Raw genomic sequence first — 26,333 nt, 5'->3', positions numbered from 1 at the left:
TCTGGGTTCATATAAACATGCAAGGAAACATGATTAAGCATAATATATGAATTAGTCTATATGTTTTTGTGCACATGCAGTATGCTTAGGATCTCCTCTTTCTCACCTGACAATAGCCGTAGTACTATGCCTTGGCAGTTTAGATGTTTCCACCAGCTTTGACAAGAGCTCAAAGAACAAGATTCCACGGGCATCAACAGTCTCTGTGTCATCTTTCTTAGGGGCTGTTGGGAAATAGAAGATTTACATCAAGAAATTGCCAGAGTGAGAAAAGAGAAGGCCAACAGCTATGCAGAAGGGCTGGTGGCATAAGACTACCCTCATCTGGGACCACAAATCTGTGTCTTTTTTCCAGAGAAGCATGGAAAGTCCTAACTCCGGGAGTCAATTCACAAGGTTTATTTGACTCTCTAAGAAAGCTAAAGGGAATCTTTTTTTCATTCATCCCAGGATAATTACTGGGTATAAAAGTAAACTACGAAGCAGTTTCCATCATTAGTTCCTTTAATAGATATTGAAGAGCCTGATTTCCTAATCTGAAGTTTAATTTTAGACCTTATCTAAAATGAAATGGAAACCACACTTTCAGCAGGGGGTTGCTTCCATTTTGTAATGAGTGTTTGACTACCTGCATTGCCTCTCTGCTCTCTCTTTTGCTTTCTGCAGTTCAGAGAGAGGACTATGCATTCCAGGTAATGGCAACTGTCAATGATATGGAAAAGGAGAAACCTCTGGTTAAAGGCAGTCAGTGGGTTAGGATGCTGAGCTTGTCGATCAGAAGGTCGGCAGTTTGGCGGGTCGAATCCCGAGTGCCGCGTAACAGAGTGAGCGCCTGTTACGCGTCCCAGCTTCTGCCAACCTAGCAGTTCGAAAGCACGTAAAACTGCAAGTAGAAAAATAGGGACCACTACGGTGGGAAGGTAACAGCGCTCCGTGCGCCTTTGGCGTCTAGTCATGCCGGCCACATGACCACGGAGACGTCCTTGGACAAGCACTGGCTCTTCGGCTTTGAAACGGAGATGAGCACCGGCCCCTAGAGTCGGAAACGACTAGCACGCCTGTGCGGGGGAACCTTTACCTTTACCTTTTAGAGAATACAGGCACCTTATAGCCAATTACACTGGGTGAGAAATGGCAAATTTAGACTGGCTGGAAGATAGCATAGGAAAGTGACAGAGTAAAAGTACTTTTATCAGTCAGTGATATGTAGCTAGGCACTAATCTACCTGCGGAACTTAGTTATGTGTTGATTCCTTAAAAAGTGCTGCTTTCTTGGTTGATTCCTTAGTTACTGTAAGTTCTGCTACTTAGTTTGTGTTTGTGTCAGAAGCACCAAGGTATTTCTGGGTTGAAAGGTTTATCCAGTGACATCACTGTTGCATGAGAAATGCCCAGTTGGGCTCCTTTCATGTCCCTGTATCTAATTTCTGAAAGGGCCTGACAGTGATGAAACATCATCATCCCTAAAAGACGGAGAGCTTGAAGATCAAATATTCTGATGTTCCATGTGGCTAAGCTAGACACTATATCACAGATATTGTCAGGTGCCAAAATTCAGAACCTCATATTAAATTCTAATTAAGAGGATTTGTTGCTCACACATATTTGCAAGAATCTAGTCAACTATCAGCACCAGGCTGGCATTATATAAAAGAGTCAACGGAATTCAAGGGGAGATGGACTTGGATCACTTGTGAGAAGTAATGACTCCAGACTGATTTCTCTTTCAATTCTGCCCCCAGAGTCTGCCTCTTCTTCTCCTATAGATATAAAAGGAGCCAGTTTGTAATTGTGTGTTAAACGGAGAGTGTGAGTTTTAGTCCTCTCTTAGGCATGAAAACCAGCTACTTAACTTTGGCCAGTTATTCTTTCTAATTCCAGCTTACTCACAGCGTTGTGGGAAAAACAGGAGGAGGAAAGTATATTATGTATGTTCTCTATTTTCAGTTATTTGTAAAACATCTAATATGTAAATATTTCTGACCCACACCCACATCCCACATCCCTTCCACCCTTTTACAGAGAGAGAGAGAGGGAGAGGGAGAGGGAGAGAGGGAGAGAGGGAGAGAGGGAGAGAGAGAGAGAGGGGGGGGGGAGAGAGAGATCCCAATTGTATTAAATACTACAGGTTAATTTCTCATGAAAAACCCAAAATGCAGAATCTATATGGGAAATAGGGATCTGTCCTACTAGGTTTTCTTTCTTTCTTCTCACCTACGGCCTGGATGAATCGCTTGGTATCTGTGATGATGTTGAGGAAATCTGTGAAATTTACTTTTCCGTCTCCTGAAAAACAGTTCCCACAAAAGAAAAAAAATCAACAACAAGCAGTTAATAAGCTAAACTGAAAAGGAGCTACTTCCAATTATTCTTACTTCTGGTGGCAACTCAACAATCTTGCCTGAACTATAAAGGTGGTCTTTCAGTTACGACTACCCATTCCAAGTGATCATTCAAAGTTACGATGGCACTGAAAATAGTGATGATCGTTGCAGTGTCTTTGAGGTCACATCTATGACTATCTATGCACTTGGCAACCAGCTCACACTTATGATGGTTGCAGCATCCCGGGGTCATGTGATCACTATATAAGACCTTCCCAGCTGGCTTCTGACAAGCAAGGTCAATGGAGAAGCCAATAGGAATTGTAAATCATGATCACATGATGTCTTGCTCAGCGATTCATTTAATGATCGTGGCAAAAATGGTCATGAAATTGGAGTGTGGTCACATGATGCTTTACTTAATAACTGTATCACTTAATGTGAAATTTTCCAGTCCCCATTGTGTTTATAAATTGAGGATTATCTGTACACTTCACTAATTAGCATGTTATTTCTTATTCCTGTGTATATGGGAATAAGAGTTCTGATTCTGATTCAATGATGTGCTGGACTGGCTGATATCAGCTTGCAAGAGCTGATTATGTTTTCTGGGATTTTGCATGCTGGTTGAGAGCAGAACTCATGAGGATGATGTATCAGTCAACTGTTTGGCAGCTAGTGGTACAATATTGCTAGCGGCAATGAAAACATTGGAATTTTTTGGTTGGGGGGAAGAGAATCAATAGTGAAACATTTACCAATATGCCATTCTTCTAAACCCTTTTATCCACCAGAATATGAAGAGGCTGAAACTTAATTTTATCTAATTCCCTATTTCCAATTGTAGCTAGCTTGTTGCTCCTGAGAAGCCCACATACAACCTATAAAGAGCTTCCATTGTTTGTGTCTAGCATGTGATATATACATGAAATTGTGGTGGTGGTGGGGAGAATAGTAGCTAATAGTTATAAAGCAGAACAAAAAAATCAGGCAGGTTTCTGCAAGGAATTCAAGGAATGATCTGAATGCATCAGCTCTAGAATACAGATTGGACTAGGAAATTGGCTTCATAGGAAGAAGTATAGAATTTATAAAACCTTGGAATAGGAAAAACTATACAACCCTAGTCATAGACTACGTAAGCAGAATCTTGTAAGTCGGGTGTGTTTTTCCTCTCCTACCTCAAAAAGTCAGGGAAGAGTCAGCCTGAATCTCTTCCTAATACTATCTTCCTTCCCAGGACTTCAGGACTACTTCAAGGCCATCTTCCTGATTCTCTGCAATTAGTCTAAGGGTGGATAAGTGGGAGTGTGCCTATCAAAACTAAGATGTAAAACTACAGATAGTCCTCGAATTATGACAATTGAGCCCAACATTTCTTTTGCTAAGTGAGACCTTTGTTAAGTGAGTTTTGCCCCATTTTACAACTTTGCTTGCCATTGTTGTTAAGTGAATCACTGCAGTTTTTAAGTTAGTAACATACAGTAGTTGTTAAATGAATCTGGCTTCCCCACTGACTTTGCTTGTCAGAAGGTTGCAAAAGGGGATCACATGATCCTGGGACACTGCAACCATCATAAGTATGAGTCAGCTACCAAGGATCTGAATTTTGATTATGTGATCATGGGGATGCTGCAGCGGTCGTAAGTGTGAAAAATGGTCATAAGTCACTTTTTCTGAGCAGTTGTAACTTCAAATGGTGGCTAAATGTACTGTTGTAAGTTAAGGACTACCTGAATATGCAAGCTATCTGAATTTTTGCTTTATACAGCTTTTCAACTCTCCCAACTCACAGGCATCCATTGTATATAAGAAATCAAGCACATAAGAAGAAAAAGGGAATAGTTAGTCCTTATTTACTGACTACATCATTCTGCAACTGTTCAGTTACAATAATGCTGAAAAATTAATTTTACAACCATTGCCAGCATTTAGGATCTTTGTAGTATCCATCAATCACATGACTGCAGTTATAGTCAATATGTTTATCCTGTGCCTATTTTTTTTTCTCTCCATGCAGAGCAAGAAAATTGGAAAAAATTACAAGAGAGTAAGCAGGAACATAACAGAGAATACAATGGGCTGTTTACATAATGTGCTCATGGTTGCCTGCACCAATGGACTGCTTTTCTTGCATATTCCATACCTCTCCAATTAATGTTAATACAAACATTAATTTACTTCCTGCTATTTATTTCAGTGTCAAGGTCAGCATTTTAAAGGGCAAGGAAATGATTAGGAGACCTACAAAACAAAGTTGTGAAACTGATTAATTTTGTCAATTTCAAGCCAGAAAACAGTTACGGTGGTGTAATTTCCCACTTAGTGATTTCTTTGTTTAGCAATGGCATTGTTGGTCCTAATTATCACCACTAAATAAGTTCTATCACTGTGCACTTACCATCCATGTCAGCATATATCAGTTCGTCAAGAACTTCCTCCTCTGTTAAGTTGATTCCTAAACTATGGGCTGTGTTCTCTAGGGCTGCCAGATCAAGTATGCCGTCGAGGTCCTTTCTAAATGTATCATAAGCTGTACGGAAGGCTACGCAGAGATACAGAGTGAGAGAGAAAAAGTAGGAGGTGAGACTTAGGAGAAGTGGAAGCAAGAAGGATCAGGTACCTGCTCACCAGTGTTTTTCTATGAATGTACTCTGTTCTTGCATCTGATTCCTAGTCAATCCCATTATACTCTGGGAATTAATGAACTAAAAAAATGCTAGGCCTGATGTGTTCCCTTCCATCATGCTGGACGAATTGTCATAATTATTAGCCATAATTGACTATGCTTTCTGGGAATGATGGGAAATGATGATTAATGTATTTGGAGGGCATGAGATAAGCATTGGATGATTTAAACTAAAGATGCTTCCCTGTTTTCCACAGAACTTTAAATGTAGTTATTTTCTACATTTTGTATTTCATACTACCAGGTTGCATATCCTCCCACTCCAGTCCCAAATTCTGGAAACTATTTTATGAGAAACTTGGCAATTTCTTCTCTAAAACTTAAGCTCGAAGCTTTGTTAGAGACCCCACACACCCACTTCACGATCTGTTTCTGTTGCTCCCCTCTGGGAGAAGGTTTCAAAGTATTTATAGCAGAACTACTAGATTCTGTAATAGCTTTGTTCCTTATGCCATCTTATAAATTTGCAGAATTCTCCCCCCCCCCCCGCCAGGTATATGTACACATTCGAACTAGACTGATGCTTCTTCGTGTATGCACGTGTGTGTGTGTATGTGAGTATATGCATAATGGTGTTTTTTTGAGAGTTGAATGCAACGAAATTTCATTTTAAAATATGCTGATTAGGGTACATTGAAAGCAACAATAAAGTTTCTATTCTATTCTATTCTATTCTATTCTATTCTATTCTATTCTATTCTATTCTATTCTATTCTATTCTATTCTATTCTATTCTATTCTATTCTATTCTATTCTATTCTATTCTATTCTATTCCATTCCATTCCATTCCATTCCATTCCATTCCATTCCATTCCATTCCACTCCACTCCACTCCACTCCACTCCACTCTCCACTCCCTATCCAATCTGATGCTGTTGTTGTAAATTGAAGAAGCCATTCTACTAGAGCAGTGGTTCTCAATATTTTCTTCACCACAGACACCCCCACCTTTAAATTCCTTACAGACTGTATACAGGACCTTGAGAAAATTCAGGTTATACAATTTATAAGCAGGAGAAATACCTTCTAGCTGTTGTTTACTCAGGTTCTTTACTGATTTGGATTTGGCCTCCTCATTGAAAGTCACAGAAGGGAAAACCCTGTCCATTTTTTAAAAAACAACAACATAATACTGATTAATTTTGAAGAACCCCACTGTTTTCTGAAAAAGGGGGAAATACTGGATGAAAAATGCATATGATTCTGGAAAAACTATTGACTACAGTCATTGTTAATAATTAGTGGTATAAGAAAAGCCATCATTCAATGATTTGCTATTAAGATTATTAAAGGCTCTGATTCCTTGAAAGTTTTATTATGAAATATTAGCATGTCATCTAAATACTGATTTGCATACAGTATTCCAAAATAGTATGTGAGATAAATAGGATTAAGCAACAAATAGCCCTTTAAAATTCATCGCTCCAGACCTGAAGAGCCACTACTCAATCACCACTCTGTGTTGACCTACGGCAGGGGTAGGCAACCTTGGCTCTTTTATGACTTGTGGACTTCAACTCCCAGAATTCCTGAGCCAGCATGGCTCAGCTTGGAAACCTCTCCCTTTTCCCTCAGCATGGCTGGCTCAGGAATTCTGGGAGTTGAAGTCCACGAGACATAAAAGAGCCAAGGTTGCCTACCACTGACCTAGGGGGGCATTTCATTAAATATTCATGGTTGTGTTTATCTATCTTCATTTATCTGAGAGATTCTGCACCACCAGCAGCATGTTATTTTTTCTTTTTACTCTTGGAGCTTTGCCCAAAGAGAAGAGGTAAAAACCATAGGCCTCAAATGCTGGCAGACTGCCAGACATTTCAGAAAGTAAAGAATATATTGCTAAAGTATTAAACAAATAAACGCAGTATAACTAGCACCATGTTCTGCTAAACTACATAAATTAATTTCTCAATTGAGTATTCTTCATACCATTTTGATGTTAGTGCTTCTAACATGTAAATTTAACTCAATATATGACTATACATGAAGGAAGAGGAAGATGAAGAAGCCACCCAACTCATACCTTTTTGTTTGTATTTTTGTAGTTTGTATAGACTTTCATTCTATGTAATTCTTAATACAATTATTTGGGGGGGAAATGACACAAAAACAGCGCAATACAAAATATGATAACAAAGAAAACAAACCTGTGTCAGTCATCTCACCAGGAAGGAGTACAGTACAACCAGATTTTCAAACTTTCTTATTATAGCCAATGTCAGTAAAAATAGTTTTAGTCTTCCTGTGGAGTTGATTTCCTGATCTGGTCTATCTAATGAAGTTGACACCTATGATTTGGGGGAATCCTCAAATGATGTGGGAAGAAAAATGAAAGCTTCAGTGAGAGAGAAGAAATTGGATGGACAAATCTTGCTGACCTGTTTGGTGTTTGGAGGAGTGACTTCTCCACCATTCTGGGCAACTTGAACATCTTTGCGTCTGGCATTTTATTTGGATATGTTCCTATGAAGAAAGGAGAATACATCTACTGTCAGGACCAGCAACTCTCTTTCTGTTATTGCATCATCGCCAATTTCTTTGGGCTGAGTCAGTTCCTTCTACCACAGTGACACAGATTTACATTGTCATCTTTATAGGTTTATTACAAGTAGATGATTTTAAAAGCAGAAAAAGGCAAGAATGACCGATAAGGCATATGAATTCATATCAAAGTGGTTTGGTTATCTTTCTCTAAGAGGCTTGAGAATTATAATTTTGAGAACGTATCATTTGTCAGAGATTCCTAGCTACTCTTGACCATAGCCATGCTGGTTTATATTAAAAGCCATGCAAATTTTTTAAAATCACATTTATGATTGAGGCTTTCATGGAAAACAGGCTACAGCATTATATTCACTATATACCAGCAGTGTATGAAAAGGAAGAAAAGCATATAGGGAAAGAGAATATTCAAATCCAGCATTAATACTCCTATATTAAAACTATGCACCCATTTTCTACTGAAGAACATCCAGTCAACTTAATGTGCTGATCTTCATTAGTCCAGGACCATCATAAGACTATAATTGGCAGCACAATCATCTCTGTAGTATGCTGCTCAGTTTGATACCTGCTCTACATACATTTGTATGCACAAATATAAACTGTTTTATTCCCATATTACTATCAGTGCTAGAACAAAGAACAAGCCACAAGACGTGGCTTCTGCACATTTTGTATGGACAGTAACTGAAAGCTTTGTTCTCTTTTTATGGGAATCAACAGTGAATCCAAAAGTACCAAGAGGCTCTTTTTTCCTCTCTGAAAAGTACCTGAAAACAGTCCCCTCTGCAACAATTTGGTTTCTGAAATATAAATCATAAATATAAATCATAAATCATGAGCCTTGGTGGAGCAGTGGGCTAATGCCTCCTTAAGTAACACCAGCTGCCTGCAATTAGTGCAGGTTCGCATCCCACCAGGCTCAAGGTTGACTCAGCCTTCCATCCTTCCGAGGTAGGTAAAATGAGGACCCAGATTGTTGGGGGCAATTAAGCTGACTTTGTAATAATGCCGCTTGGGGGGGGCGAAAGCCCTAATAAGCAGGCATATACATAGAATGAAGGCTACTGCTAAGCTTGTAAGCCGCCCTGAGTCTTCGGAGAAGGGCAGGATATAAATGGAACTAAAATAAAATAAATAAATAAATAAATAAATAAATAAATAAATAAATAAAATATATCATTATCCTTAATGATCTTATATTAAACATGCATGACCAGTCAAGCAATGATGCTTAGAAATGCATATTTAATTCCTGTTTAACTTTCTCTCATGCAAAAGTGTGTAGGACTGCCTTCTGTTCACATAATCACAGAAGTCCAACAACAACAGTCAACTAATTTTGGAAATTGTCTCTTTCTGATGTCATCAAACCCCATATCCTATGAACTTCCTATTCTATCCTTCCTGACTTCCCTCCTGGAAGAACAACACATCCTTTAAATTTCTGAATGTCCTCTGCAGTCTTCTCCAACTTGATTACCTCCGCATGTTTTTGAGTAAAACCCATCATACCCGCCAGCAAGATAAATGACTGCAGATTAAGGATGATGATGTCTGTATTCTAACACATCCAGACCATATCAGATTGAAGAAGAATGTTCTGGAGGAGACACATGACATAACTCCTAAAACATTCTCTTTTCATATAACTTCTTACCATGGGACAGTGATCCTTTAACTTTATAGGATTAAAAGTTGAAAACTTGCTTGTGGTCAGGACATTATGACCTATAACTGTCTTTCATGTACCCTGGACAACCAGTAACCCTAGTAATAATAAGGATCTTAAAACGCATAAACTGACTATTTATACAGAGCTCATAGGCATCCAGGAAGGAGGATGGTTTAATAAGCAGCTTGGCTAATAAAAGGATAGCCACGACCAAGTGGGCAGATTAATGTCAATCCATAATCAAAGTTACTGACTATAAGAATATTCTTCATTGATTCCCAAGGATATTGGAGGCCATGAGCTATTAAAGACACATCTTTTAGGACTCCAGGCAAGTAACTTGAAGCTAAAAGAACCCTTGTATTTTCCTTGGCCAAGAATATCCCTGCTACTCACTCCTTGGACAAAGAATGGAGAATCTTAAAGACTTGGTACTGCATATTTTGTTACCTCCTCATTAGTTTGTAAACTTTTGATCTGTTTTCCTTTGTATGCATGAATTTATATGGTGTAGAATGAAGCAATGGGCAGCATTATGCCCCCCCCCCAGCGTGCCACATATAACACTGCTGTTGAACAAGCTACACTGATTACTAATTTGCTTCCAAGCCCAATTCAAGGTGTTGGTTATTACCTTTAAAGCTGTATTTAGCAAAGCAATGTAATCTTTTATTTGCTTTGGAGTTAGGAAACGCTTTTGTTCTTGCCATGTGACAGTGTAAAGCAGGGGTGTCAAACTCATAACGTCATGTGACGTGCTGCGACGTATTGCAACTTTTTTTCCATTGCCAGCAATGGGGTGGCACAGTTTTGCCATGACGCATCTGGCCCATGGTCCGGCAGTTTGACACCCCTGGTGTAAAGGCTTTCTTCTTGGTAGTGAAAGTAATCTGATTTGATTTACATCTACACAGGACTACTACAAGGACTTTATATTTTACTAGTTTTTAAAAGAGCTTTGCTTGTTTATTTTGGTTCTCTATATATTTTTGGTCTCTTTTTTTTCTAAAGAGCCTTGGTGGAGCAGTGGGCTAATGCCTCCTTAAGTAACACCAGCTGCCTGCAATTAGTGCAGGTTCGCATCCCACCAGGCTCAAGGTTGACTCAGCCTTCCATCCTTCCGAGGTAGGAAAAATGAGGACCCAGATTGTTGGGGGCAATAAGCTGACTTTGTAAAAATGCCGCTGGGGGGGGGGCGGTGAAAGCCCTAATAAGCAGGTATATACATAGAATGAAGGCTATTGCTAAGCACATTGTGTTTAGATTGTAAGCTGCCCTGAGTCTTCGGAGAACGGCGGGATATAAATGGGATTAAAAAAATATTTTATCTTTCCTTTCTGTTTATGCTCTATCATGGGAAATATTATCTTAAATTTTCCTGCAGACATTTTGTTACATAACATCTACTTCTTTTGTCCTTGAGAGGAATTGCCTTTATTTTGTTGTGAAAGCCCAGCTATAAAAAAAATTGAACTACATTAAAAACGGAAACAATAATAAATAATTTCATGCAAAGGTTAACTTGAACTTGGGTCTTCCAGTTTCTAAACCAATATCAACTACTACACACTTTCTATAAATGTATCCTGTTGAACTCTTCTCTAACAACTTATGCTAGCAGTGAATTCAGGGATGTGTTTAGGGATCAGCATCTTTGGGTATTTGTTCAGGGCCATGTTAATTTTGGCATGTTAGGCTGCATCACAGGAAATTTTGACTGCTCCTCCATGTAATCCAGATACCTAAATCCAACTCAAAAAAGATTAATTTTCTGATTGCTAAAGATTCTTGTACTTGAGGAAAGTCATTCACCATATATCTTTCATGCACTTCTCCCTCAACAGGCAAAGCAAATTAAATATCCATGTTTTGGGGGAAGGGCTATTCTCAGAATTAATCTTGCCGAAAAAGAAAAGGACAATTCCACAAAGAAACATTACTGAAGAACCATAACATGTCAACATAACACAGAAGAAGAAAAAATTAAAAAGTAAAGGTCAATTCAAGAATGCTCAATTTTCTTGTTACAGGAGCTCATTATGCCACACGGGAAAAAAAACCCCATAGACAGAAAAATGCCTTCCATCAAAAGAATGGTGATAGGAAGTTTTAATACTGAGATAATTGATCCCCTCTGGATGCTGAAAAGTGGAATATTAAAATATATAAGGAAAAAGTCAGTGATAATATACTCTGAGGTTACTTCATGACTCTTAGACTAATTGATTAACTTAACTCCTAAATACCAAGGAGTTTTCAATTTAGCTCAGTTTAATTACTAGCGGTAATTCAAAAGGGAAATAAGGACTTGTACACTAATAGGTCCAGGGAAGTAGGGATGGTGACTAATATTTTCTTGTTTTACTGAATTGTGAACTTTATAGAAATCTAAAAGTACAAGATATTCAAGAAAATATTTCATTTTTTGAAATATTTTTGTTAAGGGCTTAAGATATGGCTAAATGTGCGTGGATGCTAAATTATTATCCCTATATATGCAATATATATTGTTTTCCTGATTGTCTATTACTAGACTATGGTGGTAATGCTTTGTTGTTGTTGTTAGTTGCGAAGTCGTGTCTGACCCATCGCGACCCTATGGACAATGTTCCTCCAGGCCTTCCTGTCCTCTACCATCTTCTGGAGTCCAGTTAAGCTCACGCCTACTGCTTCAGTGACTCCATCCAGCCACCTCATTCTCTGTCGTCCCCTTCTTCTATTGCCCTCAATCTTTCCCAGCATTAGGCTCTTCTCCAGTGAGTCCTTCCTCCTCATTAGGTGGCCAAAGTATTTGAGTTTTAGCTTCAGGATCTGGCCTTCTAAAGAGCAGTCAGGGTTGATCTCCTCTAGGACTGACCAGTTTGATCGCCTTGCAGTCCAAGGGACTCGCAGGAGTCTTCTCCAGCACCAGAGTTCAAAGGCCTCAATTCTTTTGCGCTCAGCCTTTCTTATGGTCCAACTTTCACTGCCATACATTGCAACTGGGAAGACCATAGCCTTGACTATACGCACTTTTGTTGACAGGGTGATGTCTCTGCTTTTTAGTGTGCTGTCTAGATTTGCCATGGCTTTCCTCCCTAGGAGCAAGCGTCTTTTAATTTCTTGACTACAGTCCCCATCTGCAGTGATCTTGGAGCCCAGGAAAATAAAATCTGTCACTACCTCCATTTCTTCCCCATCTATTTGCCAGGAATTAAGAGGGCCGGATGCCATGATCTTAGTTTTCTTAATGTTTAGTTTCAACCCAACTTTTGCACTCTCCTTCTTCACTCGCAACAAGAGACTCTTCAGTTCCTCTTCACTTTCTGCCATTAGAGTGGTATCATCTGCATATCTTAGGTTGTTGATATTTCTTCCAGCAATCTTAATTCCAACTTTTGATTCATCTAGCCCTGCCTTTCTCATGATGTGCTCTGCATATAAGTTAAATAGGCAAGGCGACAGTATACAGCCTTGCCGGACTCCTTTCCCAATTTTGAACCAATCAGTGGTTCCGTGTCCAGTTCTCACTGTTGCTTCTTGGCCCGCATATAGGTTTCTCAAGAGACAAATAAGATGTTCTGGTACTCCCATCTCTTTAAGAACTTGCCACAGTTTGTTATGATCCACACAATCAAAGGCTTTAGCATAGTCAATGAAGCAGAAGTAGATGTTTTTCTGGAACTCTCTAGCTTTTTCCATGATCCAGCGTATGTTGGCAATTTGATCTCTAGTTCCTCTGCCTCTTCGAAATCCTGCCTGTACTTCTGGTAGTTCTCGATCCACATACTGCTGGAGTCTAGCTTGTAGGATTTTAAGCATAACTTTACTAGCATGAGAAATGAGTGCAATGGTGCGATAGTTTGAACATTCTTTGGCACTGCCTTTCTTTGGAATTGGAATGTAAACTGATCTTTTCCAATCCTGTGGCCACTGTTGAGTTTTCCAAATTTGCTGGCAAATTGAGTGTAGCACTTTTACTGCATCGTCTTTTAAGATTTTGAATAGCTCAGCTGGAATACTGTCACCTCCACTAGCTTTGTTGTTGCTCAGCTTTTCTAAGGCCCACTTCACTTCACATTCTAGGATGTCTGGCTCGAGGTCAGTGACCACCTCATTGTGATTATCAGGGACGTTAAGCTCATTCTTGTATAGTTCTTCTGTGTAATTTTGCCATCTCTTCTTAATCTCTTCTGCCTCTGTTAGGTCCCTGCCATTTTGGTCCTTTATCATGCCCATTTTTGCATTGAACGTTCCCTTCATCTCTCCAATTTTCTTGAAAAGATCTCTGGTCCTCCCTATTCTATTGTTTTCTTCTATTTCTTTGCACTGTTCATTTAAGAAGGCATTCTTATCTCTTCTAGCTATTCTCTGGAATTCTGCATTCAATTGGGCGTATCTTTCTTTTTCTCCCTTGCCTTTTGCTTCCCTCCTTTCCTCAGCTATTTGCAAAGCTTCCTCAGACAGCCATTTTGCTTTCTTGCATTTCTTTTTCTTTGGGATGGTTTTGGTTGCTACCTCTTGTACAATGTTGCGAACCTCTGTCCATAGTTCTTCAGGCACCCTGTCTATCAGATCTAATTCCTTAAATCTATTTGTCACCTCTACTGTATATTCAACAGGGATATGATTTAATTCATACCTGACTGGCCTAGTGCTTTTCCCTACTTTCTTCAGTTTAAGCTTAAACTTTGCAACAAGAAGCTCATGGTCTGAGCCACAGTCAGCTCCTGGTCTTGTTTTTATTGACTGTATAGAGCTTCTCCATCTTTGGCTGCAGAGTACATAGTCAATCTGATTTCTGTGTTGACCGTCTGGTGATGTCCATGTGTAGAGCCGTCTCTTGGGTTGTTGGAAAAGGGTGTTTGCTATGACCATCGTATTCTCTTGACAAAATTCTATCAGCCTGTGCCCTGCTTCATTTTGTACTCCAAGGCCAAACTTGCCTGTTATTCCGGTTATCTTTTGGCTTCCTACTTTAGCATTCCAATCCCCCATGATGATAAGGACATCATTTTTTGGTGTTAGTTCTATAAGGTGCTGTAGGGCTTCATAGAACCGGTCAATTTCATCCTCTTCAGCACCGGTGGTTGGGGCATAGACTTGGACTACTGTGATATTGAATGGTTTGCCTTGGATTCGAACTGAGATCATTCTGTCATTTTGAGGATTGTATCCCAGTATTGCTTTTCCTACTCTTTTATTGACTATGAAGGCTACTCCATTTCTTCTGAGGGATTCTTGCCCGCAGTAGTATACCTGATGGTCATCTGAATTAAATTCACCCATTCCTGTCCATTTTAGTTCGCTGATACCTAAGATGTCAATGTTCAGTCTTGTCATCTCTTGTTTGACCACGTCCAGCTTTCCTTGATTCATGGATCTTACATTCCAGGTTCCTATGGAGAAAAAATCTTTACAGCATCGGACTTTCCTTTCACTACCAGACATATCCACAGCTGAGCGTCCTTTCGGCTTTGGCCCAGTCGCTTCATTCTTTCTGGCGCTACTAGTACTAGCCCTCTGCTCTTCCCCAGTAGCATATTGGACGCCTTCCGACCTGAGGGGCTCATCTTCCAGCGTCATATCGTTTTGCCTTTTGGTACTGTCCATAGGGTTTTATGGCAAAGATACTGGAGTGGGTTGCCATTTCCTTCTCCAGTGGATCACGTTTTGTCAGAACTCTCTGCTATGACCTGTCCGTCTTGGGTGGCCCTGTTGTGACTCAGGGCCAGCCTGTGGGTCCGGCAGCCGGCTCAGATGTCTCGGATGACTCAGATGAGGGGGAGGAGGAGTGTGTGGAAGACGAACCGGCTGATGATGGTTTGGAGGCTTCGCAGAGCCCCCAGCCGGGGCCCTCTTCTCAGCTGCGTGAGCCCGATAGTGCGGAGGATGATGACCCACAGCTGGCCCTGTTCAAGGACGCCCGACGCAGGAGGCAGTCGAGCAGGACCAAACAGAGAAAGGCTGTGGGACTCCTCGGGAGGAGGCACAGGGAGGCCACGCCCTGATCTCTAAATAAAAGGAGTGTTTGGGGAAGGGCTGGTTGCTGAAAGCAACCCTTCCGTTTGAGGATTCAAGTTCCGGTGTTTTTGTTTCTTGTTCTGTTATTTGAATGATAAATCTTGGCAGACGCTTTCCAGCCTTAGACGCTCTCCAGTCTCTACTGTTTGAACAGGGGTTTGCCTTATTGCAAGGCCGGTAGCAGGCTGGTTCAGAACAGTTTGCTTTCAGCCTCCCACCCCTTACTACTACGATGGAGCAGCTTCGTGCCGAGAATGCTCAGCTCACCCAGCAACTCACTTTGCTGGCAGCTCAGGTGGCTCAACTGCAAGCTCAGGTACATGCTGCACCCCCACCCAGGAGGAAATGTCAGATAGCTATGCCGGATAAATTTGCTGGCAATCCAGAACTGTTTCCTGCCTTCCTGGGACAATGCCAGCTTTTTATCAGCGTGAGAGCAGCTGATTTTCCCACTGACCGGGATAAGGTGGGATTCGTGTTAAGCCTTCTGTCGGGGGATGCAGCTCGTTGGGGCACGCCTCTGCTGGCACAACCTAGCCCTTTGTTGGATAATTTTGGGGGGTTTTGTGACCATATGCGCCTCATGTACGAGGACCCAATTAAGGCGCAGACTGCCACCCGACGCCTGAAAGCTCTGAGGCAGGGTCAGCGCCCCCAACAGGCCTATATCAGCGATTTCCGGCTGCTTAGCCAGGATTCCGCCTGGAATGAGGCTGCGCTCGTGGATGCCTTCCAGGATGGCTTGTCGGAGGAGATGTTGGATGAGCTGGCCCGCGTGGACATTCCCTCAGACCTGAATGGGCTGATCCATCTTTGTCTGCGGATCGATGCCCGGCTGCAGCAGCGAAAGAGTCGCCGTGCCACCCCACAGACCCCTGCCGCCCCTGTTGAGCGTGAGCCCCCAGTCCAGAGGGAGGAGCCAATGGAGCTGGGTGCCGCCAGGTCCCGTCTATCGGTGACGGAAATGGACAGACGACGATCGGGGGGGTTGTGTTTTTACTGTGGGGACCCTGGACATTTGGCTGCTTCTTGCCCAAAGAAGCGTCAGCGGGCATCAGTGACCAAGTCTGCCCCGAGAAAGTCCCCTACTTTGCTGTCGGGAAACGGCCCGAGCCCGATCTAGACGGTGTGATAGATCGGGCGACGCACAACGACCACACCGAGCGACGCCGTTCCGACGGTGCCTGTGAACCTCCACGCCATTTGATTTTGGAGGCACGTCTGATCCTTCCTGGCAAGCCAGAGGGGATTCCGGTCCATGCCTTAATTGACTCTGGGGCTACCACAAACTTTATGGACTCGGCCTTTGTGGCCAAATGGGCTGTTCCCCAGTGTCCGGTGGATCCGCCCATGCTAGTGGAGACTATCGATGGTCGAGTGCTCCTGTCCGGGCCTATTACGGCCGCCACGCAACCAGTGTGTATGGCCATCAGTTCCCATGTGGAGGCCATCCAGTTCTACATCACTTCGGATCTGCACTTCCCCGTGGTCTTGGGACTGGCGTGGCTCCGGGCGCATGATCCACAGATCTATTGGTCTCAGAACTTGGTCACCTTCCCAAGTTTGCAGTGCGTGGACCACACCCGCCATATCTGTGCCGGCCAGGTGGAGGGTTCCCCAGGGGTTTCCTTGCCTCCCGAACTGTCCGACTTTGCTGATGTGTTCAGCGAGTCAGAGGCGGATCAATTACCCCCGCACAGGCCCTATGACTGCTCCATTGTTCTAGTCCCTGATGCGCCTCTCCCAGTGGGGCGTTTGTACTCCATGTCGGAGCCCGAGTTGGCTGCATTGCGGGACTTCCTGACAAAGAATTTGGCTCGTGGTTTCATCCGGCCCTCGTCCTCGCCAGTGTCTGCGCCCGTGCTCTTCGTCAAAAAGAAGTCGGGTGAGTTACGGCTTTGCTGTGACTACCGGAAACTCAACGCAATCACGGTGCGTAACCGCTACCCGCTGCCCCTCATCCCCGAGCTCTTGGACCGACTCCGGGAGGCTAAGATCTTCACGAAACTGGACCTGCGTGGAGCTTACAACCTCGTCAGGGTTCGGCCGGGTGATGAGTGGAAGACGGCGTTTGGTACTCGCTATGGACATTTCGAGTACACGGTGATGCCGTTTGGCCTGACCAACGCCCCCGCGGTGTTTCAGCATTTTATGAACGACATCTTTCGGGATCTGTTGGACCAGTTTGTCGTGATTTACCTGGACGACATCCTGATTTACTCCCCGTCGCGTGAAGCGCATCATCAGCATCTCCGTCAGGTCCTGCAGCGCCTCCGGAAACATCGGCTGTTTGCCAAGTTGGAGAAGTGCCAGTTCTACCAGGTGACCATCGATTTCCTGGGTCACCGCATTTCTCCTGAGGGCATCGCCATGGAGCCGAGTAAAGTTGAGTCGTTGCAGAGTTGGCAATCCCCGCGTCGCGTGAAGGATGTTCAGCGACTTCTTGGATTTGCCAACTACTATCGAACATTCATCCCTGGCTTTGCTGCCTTGACAGCCCCCCTCACCCGGCTCCTGCAGAAGAAGACTCGGTTCCAGTGGAACGCCCCCGAACAACAGGCGTTCCAGGCTTTGAAGGACGCCTTCATGAAGGAGCCCATCTTGAAGCATCCCGACCCGCAACGGCCGTTTGTTGTGGAGGCGGACGCCTCCGACATTGCCATTGGGGCCGTGTTACTCCAGGCAACGACGCCCAGCGGTACCCTTTTCCCTTGCGCATATCACTCTCGGAAATTGAACCCCTCGGAGCGCAACTATACCATCTGGGAGAAGGAGCTGCTGGCCATCAAGGCGGCGTTCGAGGCTTGGAGGCATCATCTGGAGGGGGCGCGGCATCAAATCGAGGTCCGGACGGACCACAAGAATCTGGAAAGCCTGCAGACCGCTCGGAATTTGAACCAACGCCAGATCCGGTGGTCCCTTTTCTTTGCGAGGTTTGACTTCCGGGTGCGGTACATACCAAGCGGGCACAATCAGAGAGCGGATGCTCTGTCCAGGAAGCCCGAATACACCCGAGTGGAAGACAAGCTTCCGCCCAGGACAGTGATCCCCGTCGAGTCTTTTGCTGCGGTGCGGGAGCCGGTTGATATACGGGCTCGGATCCGGGAGGCGCAGCAGCAGGAGGCGTGGGTGGCTCAGCGGAAGGAAGAGGTGGGGCCAGATTCGCCTTGGTCGGTCATGGATGGACTTCTGTATTATCGTGACCGGCTCTATGTTCCGGGAGGGCCACTCAGGGGACTCGTCCTCAGCCAGTGTCATGATAACCCGGCTGCGGGGCATTTTGGCCTGTTCAAGACTCTGAACCTGGTCTCCCGTACCTTCTGGTGGCCCCGAGTCCGACACGACGTCCAGTCTTATGTCACCTCCTGCATCCCATGCAGGCAGGCCAAGTCAGCGACAGGGGCCCCGCCTGGTTTACTGCAGCCTTTGCCAACACCGAAGAGACCCTGGGGGGCTGTGTCCATGGACTTTTTGACGGATCTACCCCCATCCTCCGGCTTCACGACAGTGTTTGTGGTGGTGGACATGCTGACCAAGATGGCGCACTTCATCCCCTGTCGCGGCTTACCGTCAGCTCGCGCCACTAGTCGCATGTTCATCCAACAGGTGTTTCGGCTGCACGGCCTTCCCGATAGAGTCGTCTCCGATAGGGGGGCCCAGTTTACAGCCCGCTTCTGGCAGGAGTTGATGCGTGCGTTGGACATTAAGCTTTGCCTCTCGTCCGCGCATCATCCTCAAACTGACGGGGGTACCGAGAAGGTCATCGGTATCTTAGAGCAGTATCTGCGCTGCTACGTTAACCTGCAGCAGGACAATTGGGTGGACTATTTGGCCATAGCCGAGTTTGCCTTTAACAACTCGCAGCACACCTCCACGCAGATGACACCGTTCTTGGCCAATGTGGGTTATCACCCCCGGTTTTTCCCCCTTTCTCCCGTGGACTCACCGGAGCCGGCAGCGAACGACTTCATGGCGGAGTTACAGGCGATCCATCGGTTGGTGCGACGGCAGCTGGAGAAGGCCAAGGCCGACTACAAGAGGTTCGCCGATCGGTCGAGAAGGGATACGCCTCCACTATCGGTGGGGGATCGGGTCTGGCTGTCCACCAGGAACCTACCATCCACACGGCCGGCGAGGAAGCTGGACCACCGTTATCTTGGACCGTTCCCAGTCGAGGCTGTCATCAATCCGGTCGCCTATCGTTTAACTCTGCCACGTTCCCTGCGCGTGCACCCCGTCTTCCATCGGTCCTTGTTGGTCCCCGAACAACCGGCTTGTCCACTTCGCCAAGCGGAACCTCCCCCATCAGGACCTCGTGATGGAGGCAGCACCCCTGAGTACGAGGTCGCCAGCATCAGGGACTCCCGTTGGCTGAAAGGTCGCTTCCAGTACCTGATCGAGTGGAAAGGGTACGGGCCGGAGGACTTCACATGGGAAGACGCGACCGCCGTTCATGCCCCTGCGTTGGTGACTGCTTTTCACGAACAATTCCCATCCCGACCGCATCCGGATCGGCAGCCCCGGGGGAAGGGCCCTGCGGTGCGGGATAGTGTTGTGACTCAGGGCCAGCCTGTGGGTCCGGCAGCCGGCTCAGATGTCTCGGATGACTCAGATGAGGGGGAGGAGGAGTGTGTGGAAGACGAACCGGCTGATGATGGTTTGGAGGCTTCGCAGAGCCCCCAGCCGGGGCCCTCTTCTCAGCTGCGTGAGCCCGATAGTGCGGAGGATGATGACCCACAGCTGGCCCTGTTCAAGGACGCCCGACGCAGGAGGCAGTCGAGCAGGACCAAACAGAGAAAGGCTGTGGGACTCCTCGGGAGGAGGCACAGGGAGGCCACGCCCTGATCTCTAAATAAAAGGAGTGTTTGGGGAAGGGCTGGTTGCTGAAAGCAACCCTTCCGTTTGAGGATTCAAGTTCCGGTGTTTTTGTTTCTTGTTCTGTTATTTGAGTGATAAATCTTGGCAGACGCTTTCCAGCCTTAGACGCTCTCCAGTCTCTACTGTTTGAACAGGGGTTTGCCTTATTGCAAGGCCGGTAGCAGGCTGGTTCAGAACAGGCCCTGCATGGCATAGCTCATAGCTTCATTGAATTACGCAAGCCCCTTCGCCACGACAAGGCAGTAATCCATGAAGGGGGGTAATGCTTAGAATACCTGATTAGTAGTAGCAACACTGCAGGCTGGGAAACTGTTCTTAAAAACCTCCACTTCAACTGTTCTGTCCTAGCTGCATCGTCCAAAGGCAAACTTACCTTCAATGTTACAGAAGGTGCAACTGTCACCGCAAATATTTGTAAAGTCTGTTAAATATGGAGTTCCATCCTCTGAAAAAGAAAAATGGCAAGTAAAAAAAATGATATTCAAATGCTTATTGCAGAGAAAAAAAATAAAGCTAACTTCTAGATGAAACCCCAAAATGGCTAATATTCCCTCATGAGAAGACTCATAGTTGTTTGTTCACAAATATAATGTTTACCTTACAGGTTTGTTTCCTCAGGAAACATTATAATAGTAAACAGCAATTAAAATAAATAATAACCAGAATATCTAAAATTCATATTGAAATAATAATTTTAAGTCTGGCTTTAGAGTGGATTCTGGGGTAAAGCAGCCTTTGCCAAGGGATGAAAAGAGAGAATATGATGATGTTTGATCATTTGGATCTCTCACTGATTTTGAATACCATTGATCAAAGAAGTCTTCTAGAACAGGGCTTTTCAACCTTTTCACAGATTGTACCACTCCAAAGTCTCAAAAACTCATATTGTGTGTTTGGTTAACTGTTATATGAAGTTTCTCAGAGATTTTTTTCTGTCACCAGCATTTTCTGTGATTGAGATGAAACTGCCAGGTGAGGTCATCAGGAAATTTGAGATTTATGTAAATTATCACAACTCAATAATAATAGTTGTCAAGGTACATTCTTAAAGATTTACATTAATATAATTAATGTTATTTTCTGGAGGCTCGCTAACTGTTCCATAAAGCTTCCTGAAGGGGTTTTGAAAATGAGAGTGATACTGGCTGGAACTTATTTACTCACAATATACTGCTCAGTAGAAGGTATAGAGCAAGCACTATTTTGGACTATAGATGTAATCTGAGAACGACTTGGTCTCTCAATTCCATTAGAATGGTAAACAAATATGTCAAGCCACCCCCACCCCCCAAACCTATGGATGATTAAACATTTAGACTTTCTATGCAACATAAAAATATAACATTTTTTGGAAGATGAATTTAAAAAATGCCAATTACATTGTCTAATGAGTTTATAACCACAAGATACTTTTACCATTAAACTTTGTTATCTTCAACATACCCTGCTCTTCTTCCGGGGTTAGGAAGATTTCTGAATTTTCTGAGGTGTCGTCCAAGCTGTCAACATCCTCTAGTTCTTCTTTAGTTAAAAACAGTAATTAATATTGATCTTTTTCCAGAAATAATCTATTATATCAGAAATAATCCCAGTAGTTGTTCATTTTATTTCATAGCAATAATTATTATCCCAGCTTTGCAGATGGAGAACTGATGTAACACAATGCAGAAAAAAAACAACGGCAAACCACTTCTGTATTTTTGCCCCAAACCCTGCATGGATGTGTTCATAAAGATTCATTCAAGGGAATCTTGTTCTTTCTTTTCCTTTTTCTTTACAATCAACAGTAAATCTTGTATCTACTAAGTCAGCAACTCAGTAGGTTGGCCCCTAACATGCCTGCATTAAGTCTTTCTGGCTTTTTTTTGTCTGACTTACTTTTAGCTACCTTAAGATACCTGCAGCGCCCATGAAGTTGGTTTTTCATGTCCTTTTCTATAGTTGGCTCTTCTATTATAATCAAACAAGCTTTAGCCCTGGAGCATCCATTTGACTAACAAGAACTCCAAATTTCACTTCAACATTTATCTGTTGCCTTCCCATTATTTCCAGAAAGGCTTAAAACTCACCTTGACTACTGAGGAGGTCATCAACTGCCCACATGAAGTCCTTCAAATTCACAGTCATATCCTCTATAAGTTTAAAAAAATTAGACTTGACAATAAAAATGTTCCCATGAAGATGCTTTTATTTTATTAATAATTGACAATCATTTCCACATTAATTTGATTTTGTTTATAGCTGCTTTCTTCTCTGGAAAATTTCATTGTTCTCTATCAATAAGTTAGCAGTATAAAAATATGGACACCACCTTTCAATTGGAAAAAAGTATAGAAAGTTGAGCGAGGTAAGAGTGTCTGCAAAATTTGGTAAAATAACTCAAGATGGCAGCCACAATGTTCTAATACAACTTTCACCTGGTTTTTTTTAATGTATATTGATCCCCTGAGCTGGTTGATGGTGAATGAAGCATTCCACCAGTTTGATTAATAGAAATAACCCAGAAAAAGTCTAGACAGCTGGTATAGAAATGCAGCATTAAGGTTCAAATTATGTATCAAATAAAATCCATCCATTTTCCCCTTGTATTTTTAACATTTCAGAATAACCCTGGCTAGATAGTGTCTGAGAGATATGAAAACAGTAGGTTAAGAGTTGATTAACTTTCCCCCTTTTTGTGGGTTTCTTAAAGGTTCAAGGTAATTATTTGCAAGCTGCTTTTCTACATGGGAGAAAAGATAGGATGATTCTGTGGAAGCCTAGAAAGGGGATGAGACATTGGCTTTTCTATATGTCTGGTACTTACTGTTAAAGGTTGTCCTTTTTAGAGCCTCCTTAATCTCCTGCTCTGTTAGATAAAGGCCCATATCGGCTAGGATGGAGTCCAATGTATTGACATCTACTCTTTTGTCTATTAGAAGAGAAATATGTAGTGGGCATGTACTGAATCCCAAATAATGTCATCAGTTTAATTGAACATATTTCCATAAATTTTGCTATTCATTCTTGTGCCATTTCAATGCCATTTCCTTTTTTTTATTTAACTAATTAATTCAATTTAGGTGCCTCCCAATTCCAAATCAGCTCTGGAAAGCTCTTAATATAGTAAACAAAATAAAAGTGGGATAGAAACAAAACAAAACAAAAAGAAAACACAATAGAAACAGACAAGAGGGGATTTAGCCAGTCGGTATAGAAACATAAACAAAAAAGCAGATCCAAGAGATTCCATCCACTCTACTCCAAGACTTCTGACAAGATCTGGGAGAACACTAGATCTTCAAGGCCTTCTATCCTTCAGCAGGATAGAAGCCACATCAATCTCATTCCACAGAGCAGATACCACAACAAAGAAAGCATGTTTTCTGGGTCCTGATAGACGGCACTGCTTAATCAATAGGACACAGAGCATACCAATTCTCCCAATTTGTACTGGTTGGGCAAAACCCATGAAAGATAATCTCTTAAACAACTTGGTCCTGTGCCATATAACACTATATAGATAATATTGTGCCTCAGAACGGAGACTCTGACAAAGCTGGAACTTCAGAAGATATCAAGCCAGAAAATCACCTCAGGCTGATCAAATTCAAGAACCATTAGAATAGCTGGAGCAGTTCATTGATGATGGCTTCAAGCTCTTGGACTTGGTGAACTGAGCACAGAGCAGAGCAAAGACACTGAATGGGATTCCTTGCTGAGCAAGGAAGTAGTTCCCCTAATTAAAGACAGCTGGCTACAGCCTGATTTAAGAGGCAGCCCTTATCTATGCTTCTCTGTTGGAAACCACTGTTTGATCTCTTGCTCTGGTATGTCATTCCTGTGCATTCTGCTCATGAATCTTGAAATTCAAACCTTTGGACTGGCTGACAAACCTGGCATGGCTCTCTGAACTTTGGATTAGATTTTGACTTCTTTTCCACACGTTCCTGTTCAAAGCAAAACTACCCAGGCAAGCTGTCTTTCCCAGAGACTCTGTTTTGATTTATGTTCCTTTCCTAATCTGCCAGTTATCTACTCAGCCTTGAGTAAATTCTATTCTCACTTAGCAAATGTTTGTATATGAATTTGAAACCTGAAACAGGACAGGTAATAACCAGCACCTTGTATCTCAGGTGGAAGTCTGCTGACCAGTGGCTGCCATCCCCACGGCCCTGCATTTTGGTCTAGTGAAGCTTTCTAATGGTCTTAAAGAGTAGCCTTATGTAGATCACATTGCAGTAGTGGAACTGTGCGATGACAAGGGCATGAGTGAAGCAATTTAGTCAAATCTTGGCTTTCTGAATTAAATTATGTTAGTTCAAAGAACTGAATTGAATTGCTTGCCTCCAAACTGATCTGGGTAATTTTGATGCTTCTCTGTACATAAAGAAATGACTTCCTAATTGACTTTCAAATACAAATCAAATTGACCTATTTTAACAAGTGAGCTTGACTGCCCAAATGGGATCAGAGTTATTTTCTAAATCAGAGTTGGACTGTTTTTCTAAATCAGATCAACTATTGAAATAAATTTTACATTATTTGCTCAGGTCAGGGTTGAACTCCACAGGAGTAATTGGCCCATATTCTTTCTCCCCTAGGAAAGGCGTCAAGAATTTCTTCTTTATCTGAGCCTTTCAATTAGCTGCAATTGCAACAAAATTGGGAGGGTTGTCCGATTCTTGCCAATTTCATGTTACCTATACTACTGGAACATTCATTGTACAGAAGCATTTTAGACATAAAACAAAACTACCTTTTTCCTCTCATCCTTTTGATTCTAATTTCAACTTCAAGTAGCTTTTTTAAAGAGACCACACCACATTTCTCTTTTTTAAAGAGAGAAATAAAAACTTTGTGGAAAATTAGAAAGTAAAATATAGTTTGGGCATAGATAACTTGTTTGCTGCTTTCAGCCTTCAGCATGATCCTGAAACTTTAGACCCATGTTATCATATATAGTATCATAAAAATATTGTATATTATAATTTGTTTTAATTGAAATAGTCGCACAAATGTGAAATGTTTTAACAAAAAATCTTAATATATCTTTAGTGTTATGATTCTTCGTTCAGTTTTATGCTTCAACTTACCTTTATGCTGGTTCCTCAAAAGGGCATTTACACTTCTCATAAATGCTTGCTTGTCCACCATCCCATCATCTGCAAGAAAGAAACCGAGAGAAGGGATAAAACGAAACATTCTAAGATCAAAGCACCAAAAAGCAAGACAAGAAATAACGGTTGGAAACTAACCAAGGAGAGAAGCAACCTAGAACTAAGGAGATTTTCCTAAAGGTGGGAGCAATTAACCAATGGAATAGATTGCATTCAGAAGTTGTGGGTGTTTCATCACTGAAGGCTTTCAAAAAGAGACTGGACAAACATTTGTCTGATGTGATATGAAGTCTCCTGCTCAAGCAGGGGGTGGGACTAGAAGACCTCCAAGGTCCCAACTCTCTTATTCTATGTTCTATCAACTGAATTGTCTGCAGTTTCAGGTGAGAATTATAAAATAGAGTGAAGAAGAGGAGACAAGTGAAAGTAGACCTATGTGTTTGAGATGGAAGAGAATAAAATTTAGTTCACTAGTACAAATTACTAAGTGTCTAAGAAGTGGTTAGGCAGAAACAGAAGCAGCTCCTTATAGAAAAGGATCTGTGCTACTTTAGCGCACAGTAAACTCTTGAGCTGAACTCAACAATATGATAATGTAAAAATTGCATTAATTGTTCCAAAAATGGAAATGAACAATTGGGAATAAGTATAGGACAATAAGTAAAAACTAAGAAGCAAGATACTATACTATATCAAAAAGGTCAAGGATAGAGCAAGCAATTCCTGAATTGAATCAATGACCCCTCTGTACTCACCCTTAAATAAAATTCAGACTTAGTTTGCATGAATATTTTTATAATCCTTACTCGGAGCTTGACAGTTGTCATACAAATAAATGCAATATGGTCTTTCATCGTGGTTTTTTCCCCCTTAGTCATAATGGACTATGGATTGATATTTTCATTTTGTGAATTTCCATACTTCCATACTTCCTTTCAAAAGACTACATTTAGATAGTGGCCAAATTATATACATTGCAAATTCTCAAATAGGCATAAAGTGTTTCATTTTCTTGCAAGGATTTGGTAGTTTACCTGGGTGAATTACAGCACAAGTACTTTAGCTCTCCTCTAAAGTCTTCACTTTTTGTAAAAGCATAAGAATTATTTGGTGGAATAAAACCAAAGGTTAGATACCAACTATTCTGTTTAAATGAACCAAG

General features: G+C 42.5%; 1 protein-coding gene and 1 long non-coding RNA gene across 2 annotated transcripts in view; both read right to left on the bottom strand.

Annotated features, from left to right (window-relative positions):
• The window catches only part of LOC308678961 (EF-hand calcium-binding domain-containing protein 3-like), a gene marked incomplete at its 5' end in the record, with an annotated part of 32,898 nt that extends 10,723 nt beyond the window's left edge, over nt 1-22,175 (bottom strand). Inside the window, 8 exons of the mRNA XM_081346192.1 lie at nt 107-224; nt 2,215-2,286; nt 4,726-4,869; nt 6,038-6,114; nt 7,393-7,477; nt 20,446-20,517; nt 21,516-21,593; nt 22,142-22,175. Of these exons, the coding sequence (XP_081202318.1) occupies nt 107-224; nt 2,215-2,286; nt 4,726-4,869; nt 6,038-6,114; nt 7,393-7,477; nt 20,446-20,517; nt 21,516-21,593; nt 22,142-22,175 (680 nt within the window). The remainder of the gene's footprint in view (nt 1-106; nt 225-2,214; nt 2,287-4,725; nt 4,870-6,037; nt 6,115-7,392; nt 7,478-20,445; nt 20,518-21,515; nt 21,594-22,141) is intronic.
• Nucleotides 22,176-22,194: 19 nt separating this feature from the next.
• On the bottom strand, nt 22,195-25,183 carry LOC308677076. Its single transcript, XR_014028415.1, has 3 exons — nt 25,148-25,183; nt 22,879-22,983; nt 22,195-22,204 (listed from the first exon to the last, which is right to left on the bottom strand). It is a non-coding gene; the product is annotated as an uncharacterized lncRNA (long non-coding RNA).
• Between the last annotated feature and the right edge of the window lie 1,150 nt (nt 25,184-26,333).

This window comes from Vipera berus (assembly GCF_964194415.1).
Source record: "Vipera berus genome assembly, chromosome: Z".
Taxonomy (NCBI): Eukaryota; Metazoa; Chordata; class Lepidosauria; order Squamata; family Viperidae; genus Vipera; species Vipera berus.
This window is presented reverse-complemented; position numbering and strand designations above follow the sequence as displayed.